The sequence below is a fragment of the Rhizophagus irregularis genome, chromosome 22, assembly GCF_026210795.1.
Source record: "Rhizophagus irregularis chromosome 22, complete sequence".
NCBI classification, from domain to species: Eukaryota; Fungi; Glomeromycota; class Glomeromycetes; order Glomerales; family Glomeraceae; genus Rhizophagus; species Rhizophagus irregularis.
In genome coordinates this window covers 2,564,909-2,576,494 of record NC_089450.1, presented here as the reverse complement: position 1 = coordinate 2,576,494, position 11,586 = coordinate 2,564,909, and the positions used below count along the sequence as shown (strand labels likewise).

General features: G+C 28.8%; 3 protein-coding genes across 3 annotated transcripts; all 3 read right to left on the bottom strand.

Annotated features, from left to right (window-relative positions):
- Positions 1 to 1,464: 1,464 nt before the first annotated feature.
- On the bottom strand, positions 1,465 to 1,701 carry OCT59_014760 (uncharacterized protein; the record flags this gene model as incomplete). The annotated part of the gene is made up of 1 exon (XM_066150219.1): positions 1,465 to 1,701. The coding sequence occupies one exon, from the start codon at positions 1,699 to 1,701 to the stop codon at positions 1,465 to 1,467; it is 237 nt and encodes a 78-aa protein (XP_066002407.1).
- Positions 1,702 to 6,677: 4,976 nt separating this feature from the next.
- On the bottom strand, positions 6,678 to 7,109 carry OCT59_014759 (uncharacterized protein; the record flags this gene model as incomplete). The annotated part of the gene is made up of 1 exon (XM_025309718.1): positions 6,678 to 7,109. One exon carries the CDS (start codon positions 7,107 to 7,109, stop codon positions 6,678 to 6,680), a length of 432 nt encoding a protein of 143 aa, XP_025189993.1.
- Positions 7,110 to 11,106: 3,997 nt separating this feature from the next.
- Positions 11,107 to 11,586, bottom strand: OCT59_014758 (uncharacterized protein; the record flags this gene model as incomplete). The annotated part of the gene is made up of 2 exons (XM_025323693.1): positions 11,107 to 11,299; positions 11,402 to 11,586. The coding sequence occupies 2 exons, from the start codon at positions 11,584 to 11,586 to the stop codon at positions 11,107 to 11,109; spliced, it is 378 nt and encodes a 125-aa protein (XP_025189994.1).

Here is an 11,586-nt window from a genome sequence, read left to right as displayed (position 1 = left end):
CGTGATTTTATTTGATCAATAGTTGGAATCCAACTGATGAAGAGACTAAATTTATTCGTAACATATTACTTTCCAATCAGGTTGGAAGTGTCGACTATAGCACAGATTGTTTTTTCAATAATTTTATTAGGTCAGGACTCAGGACTTGCCATGGTGGATTCTGGAAAAATACAGCTCACTGTCCCCATCTTTCAAACTGTTAATCCCAAAGGATACATCAGTAAGTCTTAACGTTGATGCTACATTTTGCGTGGAAGATTTTTTGTTAATAGCAATTATTGTTGAAAATTGAGCGGGTAATCATTTGAGAGAGCATGCAGAAAGATTTGTGAATAGTGGTAAATATGTTGGATTCCAATGAAGAATTGGGCTTTGTGATGTTATCAAAAAGAAGTAAGAGAATTAAAAACAAATTTTTGGTACGTGCTTTATTCGAATGATTATAAAAGTGTTACTATCAAGCGTAATGGCCAACAGGACAAAATTTTTTATTTGAAAGGTGATACATGTGACTTCATTGTAAATTTTATTGCATAATAAATTATCCATAAATATCAAATCGTCCAATAAATTTTAAAATAACGTGATGAAAAACTTTCGCTAGATTTGTTATAAAAGAAATTCACATCATTTAAAAATTAAAATACAGCAACTTTTATAATCACAAATTTATTATGTGATATAGTACATTATAAAAGTATTTTTAAAAGATTATTTAAAATATTAAAAAGACTAAATTTTCTTTCTTACTTTTTGAAATATTCCGCAAGCAAGATTTTCTGTCAATCATAAAAACAATGATCAATGTTAATTGATTCGATTAAGAACACTATATTATATATTACGATATTAATGAATCAATTAATTATATTAATTATAATAATAATAATTGTAAATTGAATCATCATTTTTCAACTAACCTTTAATAATAACGTGATCTACTGTAATGTTTGCAACCGTTCACAACTTATGTTTTCACTTGATTTACGGTTTTGGTATGGTCGAACTTGGATTATAACTTGCAACCTAAGTTGGGATCCGAAATGTCTTAATTATTACTTAATGTATTATGTACATCTCGTCATCTCGTTATTAATTTTAAATCTAAACCGATATTTTAGGTTATACTAGTATTATTTTGGCCAGAACTTTAACGCATATGGGCGGATTTGGCTCACTTGATCGGAATGTCGATCATTTTGCCCAAAATTAACGTTAATTTTAGCCAAAAAAAATGATCAACACAGTGTGGATTTGGCAGAAGTTATAAAATTATGAATTTTTGCGCCATCTTAATTCCGGTCGGAAACAAATTATAACTGGCCTACATTATGGTCTACTAATGACCATAATTTGATATACCGATCTTTTTCTCAAAACAACAGTGTATATCGAAGTTTAGCTGTACAAATTACATCAATAATCTTATACACAACTAATGTACGTAATAAAAAAACATAATTTTTAAAGTGAAAAAAGCATGACAAATTTCATAGGAATATTCTTTGTCGCGATCTGATCCATTTCCCGAAGTAAACTTTCTGAATGCTTGTTTTCCCGAACTGGATTATTTTCCGAAATTCCAATTTCCCAAATGCCAATTCCTTGAATTCCAATTTCCTGAAGTCCAATTTCCCGAATGCCAATTCCTTGAATTCCAATTTCCTGAAGTCCAATTTCTCGAATCCCAATTTCCAACATCTAAAATTCTAAACTATACTTTTTTATAATTTACTACATAATATATGAAAAAATAATAAGGATTAAGGAAATTATTGCGTCAAGAATTTTATTTTCAAGTTATTAAATCTATGTAATTACTGTATACACCAACAATAATTACTACGCAGTAGCAGCAGGTGATCTTTTTTTTTTTATGGTTCTCACGTAAAAAACGTTTACGCACATATTTGGATTATTATTTTATATTTATTTTATTTTATTTTAAATTTTGTCGTTTGATCAAAATGGAATGAAACCTAAAATTATGAGAAAATATTTAAGGAATTAATTAATTTTTTTTTTGTCACTATAATTTATTATAATAAATATAAATAAAATCTATTCTAAAAAAAAAAAGAAAATTTTTATTAAATCCAGTAAAAATGTCCATTTAGAATATTAATATGGGAAATTGGAGTTTCGGGAAATGATCCAGTTATTCCAGTTAAATTCAAGAAGAAATGGCCAATCGGAAAAATTGACTTCAGGAAATGACATGTACAGGAAAATAGCAATCGAGAAATCATACTGTAAACCAGGGAGAGTATGTGTATTTAAGCTAAAAACTAAATTTACATTATCGAAAGTCGTCTTTTATTCCTTTTATAACATACTGTAAAACAAAATTACAACTTATCAAATTGTACAACGTACTATCCGAAATTAATAAAAAAATAAACCAGTATGCGGGTGTTTCATGATTTCTTCGATTATTTTTTTAATGTTGCAAAAATATTTTTATTCAAGAAGAGTAGTAACATTGCAAGACTAAAATAGTACTATAAAAAAGACGCGCATAATACACTGTAAGTCCAGACTAAATGAAATTCATTCCAATCTATTCCGTAGAGATAAGCCAGGACCTCACCCTTCGAATTTTATTTTATTTTATTTATTTATTTTATTACTGAAAGAGTGGTAAACCCAGACTATTACAAATAAAAGAAGAAAGAGTTCGAAAAGACTTAAAACTAATATATGTGTATAGATCGTAGTTTGTCATCCCCTACGGGACCTCACTCTTCGATCTGTACTATTTGATAAAGTAGGACTACGCTAATAAATCAAATGGGAACCATAATAAAAACCATCCGAGAGACTAGCAGCAACTATCTAAAAAAAAGAAAAGTTAAGGGCGAGTAATATAGTCTAACTTTATCTACAGTGTGTGACGAGCGAAGAGGTTATATAGTGTAATAAAACAAATTGTGGTCAAAAGTAATAGAATCTATAAAGTTAGTTGATAAAGAATTGATCCATGGTAAGTTATGGCGGAAATTACTACTAGTTAAATAGATCCAAAATATAGAATCATCAAGATTTCTAATAGAAGTCATAAATGGATTAGTATATCCAACAGTTGTTATGTTATAATTAGTTCGGTCAATGAATGTCGAGTTTTCATCGTTGGTTCTACGTCATTTTTTTCGTTGTTTTTGTCATTTTAGAAAGGATTTTTTCGTTATACCATTAATTTTCTTATGTTCTTTCCATTTGATATTGCGAGCTTTCCATAGTTGATCATAAATATCATGATGTAGATCAAATAAAAATGAAAGAAGTGATTTTTTGATTAACTTTTTATGAATTTTGGCATCTTTCAACGGTAATAAGAGACAATTCGGGACTAGATTAATCAGGAGGCAATGTAAATCTGGTGCATCATGAATCAAATTGATAGGGGAATTGAAAGAAGTAAATATAGGGATATCAAAATTGATAGCATTAATATTGATCTTTTCTTTATCCATGTTGTTAATAATGTGTGATCAAAATTTCTGTTCATGGATTCTAAATATGGATTTCAAAATATCTATCGACTTTGGACAAGTCCAAAAATGTTCATTAGATTCTGCAGTAGAGGAACATAAAAAACATGTGTCGTATCCATTAAGGATATCCGGGTAATTTCGATTAAGAGCGTCCAGCGTAGGTAAGGCATAATTTGAACATTTGATACGCCAACCAACGTGTTTACTATACGATTCACTCATGGCTTTTTGAAAGGGGTTATGATTAATCCATAATTGTGAAAACTCCCAGTTGATGATATGATTGGTGATGAATGATTTGAGTACATGTAAAGGTTTGAGTGAAATTTGACGTTCTATGTGACGGAAATTAAGCGGTTTCTTTAATATTTTCCTGATATTATGATCAATGATAGTATCATTGTTAAACATGATATAACCTTTTTGTGCTTTGACGCCCTTTGGTGAAATTGAAATCATCTTATTGGAATCACATCCGTTTTTGGCCAATCTATCGGCAATATCGTTATATTCGACTCCTGAATGTGCCTTTACTTTCGTGAATTGTACCTGTAAATTCAACTCAGCTATAATTTGTTGGATTGCCTGCCAGAGAATGATATTATTAATCTTTTGCTTTCGTTTTGGTGTTAACTTATAATTCGATAACGATGTGAAAGTATCGATCATACATTGACTATCTGTAAAAATGTTAATTGAACTATTAGATGGACAAACTATAAGGCATGTTAATACTGCCATAATTTCAGCTCTAGTAGAACTGGGCCATTGCGTAGTTGCACCAGAAAATTTTATATTTAAACTAGTATCCGAAGTAAATATCCACCCAAAACCCATTCGGGGATTATCATCATCAATTTTTAAAGAACCATCAGTATAAAATTCTACTAAATTTGTGAAAGAAGCTAAATTATTAATTAAAATATAAAATTCATTAAAGATATCATTAGGTAATAATAAACCATTCACTAATCTATGATTAATGTTAGAAGGGATATATAAACGAGGGGAAAAGTATCTGCACGTAATTCACTGTCAGACTTATGTACAATAAAAATGTTATTAAATCGATTATTATCTTTTTTGAATATATTCACATGTAAAGTGATTGTAAAATTAGAAAAATAGCTAATAATGCACTTGGGACGAACGTCACCTATATAGAATGAGTCATGAAGATCACAACCAGTGCAAGGTACAAGTAAATTAGGTGTGGAGTGAGGAGTTATATTATGATTAGGATTAGACATATCTGTAAAGGGAATATGATGTTCTAAATAAACCTTTGGTGAATCTCCAGGGAAATGTGATTTTTCCAAAATTTTTCCATAAACTATACATGAAACTCGTGGCGACCAGAAAGCTGCCCATTGATTTTTACAAGGAACACTATGATTATTACATTTAATTATTTTAGGTCGTGGAAATCTGAGATCAGGTGACATATTATCGGATTGAGTCGTGAATTGTAAACGATTTGTTGAAGGATTTAATACGATATTATCTTTAAGAAAATCATACCATTTAGGTCGACGCCCTCGATTATTTTTTAATAATTTCTTGATCTCTTTCCAAGTTTTAAGAAAAGCACCATCGTTACTAATTATTTGATCCAAGAAGAAAATATTCTTGTTCTTGAGTGATTTAACAAAACCAAAATATTTTTTGGGGTCAACGATAAAATAGCTAATAGGATGTAAACCACCAGTAACATTATATTTAAAATTTGTATGAAAGGATAAGTTATAGAAATGGAAAATGCATAATAAATTTTCTAAGCGGTTAAAATGTTTAGAAGGTTTGTGAAAATATTTAGTCGTTTCACTTATATCATTTGTCCAAAGTTTACATTGTGATGTTAAAAAAAGGAATTCTATAACTTTTGACGTGACTGGGTTATTAATTTGTGCATTTAATAAAGATGCTTGGGAACGCAATTGTGAATCCCAAATATTCAAAATATTGGGGTATATCGAATTATGTACCACTGAATTAAAAAAAGATTTTGGTAATGATAAGGAGTGTTTAAAAATTGAGCGTAAAATTCTATTGAATTCATTACATTTGTTTGGTTCAATAAAAATGTGTTGCGTTAAATATTCTATCCTCGGTAATAGCACCTTATTAATAATATACATCACGTGATCATGCGTGATTTTTTTCATACAAAGTTTGAAACAAATATAATGTAACATTTTTTTGATCTTGTTGTAAGTAAATGATGGTGAATTAGCTATATTGACGTGGATGCCTAAAATACGTTCATCTTTTCTCTTTGGAACAATTTCAATTTCTACGAGATCATTACCAAATTGTAAATTGTATCTATGGTTCGGTTGTTTCAAGAGGTCCTCATCGTTGGTTAATAATTTTGTTTTTTCTTTATTGATCTTAATATTCGCAAGTGAGTAGAAATCATCTGCTATCTTCAAATTGTTTTCTAAATTGTTGAGAGTATCAGAAAACCATGTTGTTAACCAATTAATTTTACTTCAATATTTTCTTCGTGATGTTCATCTAATCGATGAATATTCATTGGTAAAGATGCTTTAAGGTGATAACCTGAATGAGGGGACGAGTTGATTTTAGCGAACATTGCTCACCCTTCGAAATAATGTTGCAAAAATATATATGTGTGTATCATCGGAATCACGTGATCATATAATAATAAGCTCTAAGTAGTGTATCATAAATAGCAAAAAGTGAAGACAATCAAATAAACAATTCTTTCACATTGTTTTAACCTCCCCCTTTTGTATTATTGGCTAAGTCATTCTATAATATTCTTTGGAGAACGAAAATATGCAATTTGCTCTAAACGACGAATGGAATAACAGAAGCATGGAAACTCTAAATATTTGAAAGATTGTCAAAGGTAATTTTTAAAGTTTCTAGTAATTCTTTAATCATATAATTTGACCAAAACCAAAAGTAACCATATTTAAAGTTTATCGGACTGGCTTTATGAGGGATTTTCTTTATTGAATCAATAAATTATAAATTTAATCATGTGATTATGGAATGTACTACTGTATCAAAGAACTTCTCAAAAATAGAAAATAAAAAAAAAATTAAAAAATCGAAGGCTAAAACTATCAGAATAATGAGAATAATGATCACAAGTTGATGTAAAAGGAATTATTTTGGCGAATTTTTTGAATGATTCAAATAAGTATAAACTTGCTAAAGCTGATTTTTAATATCTGAATTAGAGACAGGCAAAATAATAATGTTTGTCTGAGGAGAATTAATATTAATCCTAAGTGAATTAAGCAAAGGAAAGACATTTGGCTTGGGTGAATTTTTGATATATTGTGAGTAGAATTGCGCGTTAGTATCATCGTTGTTAGAAATGTCATTGAACGTGGATTGCGAAGGAGAAATAGTAGGATTATCGTTTGGTGGATTATATTGCTGGTGATCAGGTTCCGGAGAAATACTTGTAGGTGTAGGATAATTATCACGGTTGTTCGTCACGTTGTTAGAAGAGTTATTAACTGCCAAAAGATGTCCCGTTTGAATATCAGAAGTTTGCGGTATATCATTAGAATTGCGAGATAAGCCCAGCGAGTTCACGAGGGACGAGATGCTAGGAATATTTTTATTGTTATCCATGGTTTATTTGAATAATGTGATGATATTTGAATTTTGAATTTATAAATTGTTGGAATGATTGATGCAGGAATTTTTCATCAGAAGTTTTTATATTGATAAACACGTCACAAGATCGAGTCATCTTGTACACCATAAAACTTTTTTTTTTTGTCTAGTTTTGTGTAGCTAATTTTAGAAAACAATACTTAAAGCGTAACTAAACGCAACTAATTATATTATTCTAGTATAAATAACTCATGAAACGTAACCACGGATTGTAAATGACACGTAGCGATATCTAAAAGCGTGTTCTTCGGTAACCTTTAGCGCCAATTTTTTTTAATTATCGTTATTACGTAATGTAAATTTTTAGTTACCGAGAATGTACTTCTCATAATATCTAATGTTTTTTATAATAGTTTTTTTCGATGAAATTAATCAATTCATTTACATCGTTATTTCGAGAGATTTTTAAATTTTAACGCTAAATGATCTCTCTATATCGACACAAACCAATCAAAATGACAAATTTGTAGCAGAAATATTAGCCGAAGCCAATAAAAAAATTGGAATCTATTACTCAATTTAAACTTGTAGTCATTGTGCAATATAAGATACCGTATATACGAGATATGCAGTACCGGTACGTTAAATTCACGTTAGTATTACGCACTATCTCTTTTACCAAAACATTGTATATCATTTCAATAACAATTTGTAACCGAGTATCAAAGGTTATATATTATTATTATTATTATTTTATTAGTAGAGCTACTATTAAAAAAATCGTAAACGAGATAAAATATGATTAATTATGTGGAATCTACACTATATCATCATAAGAAACAACTACCTTCAGTTATTATTAGTCATAATGTTTCAGAAAGGTATAATATATATACTGTACAGTGTATTAATGATTAGCCAATGATTGTAGATTTAGCTTACTATTTAATTTAATTAAATTTACTAAATGATATTGTAAACGTGAGCGAAGGAATATTGGGAATATTGAAAATTAAATATCAAATATTATAATCAGAAATATGGATCTTTATTATTCACTATAATCACGTAATTAGTATAAAACTGAAACTATTTCAATATACGTAATTTGGAGCCCTAATCCGGTGTAGGACTTGAGCCTGTCATTAAGACGTTTGCCACCTCAAGCTACAAAAAAAAAATTATGAAAATTCCCGAGTTATAAAATAAAAATAAAAGAAAGAAAATAATTTCTAAATCTATTATGAAATGATTCGTTAATTATTGCTACCCTTCGTGATCCACTCAGATTCAATTACCCACATGTTCAATTGTTGCACACTAAGAAACGTATCCGACGTTAACATCTTTCCGCTTGAAATTCTCAAAGATGAAAGTGGAAAATTTGTCAAGATAAATAATCAAAGAATTAGTATAAACAAGTTAACAGAAGTTGATGATTCTGTCAGACTTTGAAATTTTGGAAAGTTAAAAATTACATTTACCGAAAATGACGTTGTGGGAAGCTTAAAGAAAATGAAATAAAACCCCAAAATCTGTATATTGAATATTTTTAAACCGAATAATGAATTTACAGCGAACACCACCGCCATCACCATCACTCCACCATTAGTAAGCGTCTCCCAATGTTTTCGCACAGTAAGTCCTACTCACTTTTGGTACTACCTATGAGGGTATCCGATCAAAATCTCGACAATCCAAAATCCTGACAAGTCATTATATCGACAATTTTGTGATGTGTGTTCTAATAAAATAATTTGTTGCAATATGTAATATTTAGTTTAAATGTGTGATAATTTTGTCAGGATTTTGACTTGTCAAGATATTGGATTGTCGAGATTTTGTTGTCGGTCGCTCAAATGATTTTCGAGATTTCGTACCAAAACCACCTATGAGTACCTCGTTAGTATAATTTCAATAGTTTTTAATAGTAGAATATTTCAAATTATTATCTGTTATTGAAAGAATTATTTGCAAGCAAATTAATTATTTTCAGATAAACGAGAAAAAATGTGGAACATCAAAAATTATGTTGCCAAGTAATTCAAAGGAGATCAATCATCAATGTTCTTTTATTTTTTACCATTATGATAAACTTCGGTCATTGCATCTAAAAAAAAAAAATTACAATATAAATTAAATTGCTTCTTTAAAAATAAAAGATACACTGTATACGGAATTTTTACATACATGTTAACCACCTAATTTTGTTATATACTACGTTTAACAAGTTTAAATTTAATTTACTTAAAATTTAGAAAAAATTTTATTAACCATTTTTTTTTGTGCATAATAGTATCGTTAAAAATTTACGTTCACTAAAATTATTGTATCGTGTAATAATATTATCGCCAAAACTTTGATTGATTCAATTGACCCTAAAAACTTTAAGGTATTGTTTCAAAGAATAACTTAGAAGCAAACAAGAATCATTTTTTTGTACTCTATTTATAATCAAAATAAACGATTAACATAATAAAGAAATTTACAGTGCATTATTTAAAGAATTGAAAATCGAAAATTTACTAATGATCGACATTAATTTGCACCGAAATCTTTTTTACAGATCACGAATTAATAGAAATTTTAATATCTATGTGACCATAAACAATTTGGTTGCTTGTTCAGTTTGAATAACTGTTGAAATTGTTGCGGCAAAATAAAACATAAGCGCGACACGATAAATCTCCCTTTTAATTGTTGCTGTTTTACTTATTTATATAGGGACGAATTTTTTAGATTATCCGATTATTCGATATTTTATTTAACTTGGGTCAATTAGATACTGTATTATACTGCGGGATAGAGATGATTTAAATTTAGTGCCAGTAACACCCGAAATGATTCCTCAATCACGTGACATACGTTTTTAAAATAAATGCAGGTGAAACTTATACGTGCTCGTGCATAATGCGGGCCAATTGCAGAATTTTTTGAGTGAGTTGCTACTGTATGATCTACAGACTACAGTACGTTGGACATACTACATAATTTTGATAATACTTAACCAATAGCTTATAGCAACAATTAAAAGTTCATAACCTAAACTTTAAAAATTATTGGTTAATTTCCTTTTAAAAAAATATTGATCAAGTTTTAGCATTTTAAATATTAATAATTTAATTATACTATCTAAATTTGAGACTATATAATTTTTATATAACAAGCCAGCATTAAGCATCGGGAAAATTAATCATGTATCAAATAAAGGTGACAAATAAGATTTTAAACCGAAAAAAATGAAAGGAGGGGTATGACACTGGAAACAGGTATAAGTCACGTAAATAATTTTCTGGAAATACTGAGAATTAACATCAAAGCGATATTTTTGTACTTTATTATATTTCATAAAGTGAATAGTTGTCAGTTGAATCACATGATTAATAGTGTCGGCCGAAATTATGCAATTCCGGCCAGCACTATTTTTCTAAATTACGGTCGATTTTTGTCCCCACACTTTGATCTTTCATGCTTAATGGACTTTGTAATTTGTATTATTATTTCATGATGCTAGAAATAACGGAATCGAAAGTCTTCTACCTTATACAGTATGATATAGTTATTATCTGATCATAGCAATCAAAGACAACAAGATTTGAAGTTGACTCGAAAAATTATCTGGTCATTTGTCGTTGCCATTTAGTCATTTGATTTTTTTTATTGATTATTTCATTTGTCATATTCCAAAGATAATAAACATAATGTCAATGTAAAAAATATTTCTAAAAGAAAATTTTTCAATCAAAATTAATAATTCGAACGTTACGCATATTATTATTAGGTAATATTAATATAATATGTAAACATACTAATTTTTGCATTTCTATAAAAAAAAATATTCATAAAATATTTAATTTATTAAGATCTTAAATTGAATATGCTTGATTTTTTAAGAAGACTGCAGCAGTATAATAGTAGTGGTACCGCAGCATTGATACGTTACGTCGTTACGTTAAGGAAAGAATATCTACCGATATATGATATGCCAGATCCACCAATTTAAATTTATTTTTTAAAACGTAATTCCATTGAAAAATTGATTTATAAATGGATCATTTACAGATTGTTGAGGAAGATTTATTAACCTCAAATTATAGATACTTGTATTTCGTTGTCTTACATATCGATTTCGCCTTCTTTGTTTAATCTTTCGTGATCCATATGTTTCCACATTATTAGTGAAGTGAGTAAGCAATTTTGAAGATCTGTTATCGTGTATATAGGTATTGTTTTTATGGAAAAGTTTTGAATATTTTCCTACTTTAAAAAATTAAAAACAATCGGTTTGATATTAAATAACATCATACCTTAAGGAACTTCCTTGAGCATTCAAAATATTGATATGATCACCATTTTGATCACACTTATAATAATTTTCACTGTTTATTTCATTCCTATTATAAGGATAAGTATTCGCTCTTCTTGATTGTCTTCTATTTGAAGATGGTGACCGTCTTGATTGTTCATTCTTCAATGATTGTACGATATTCAT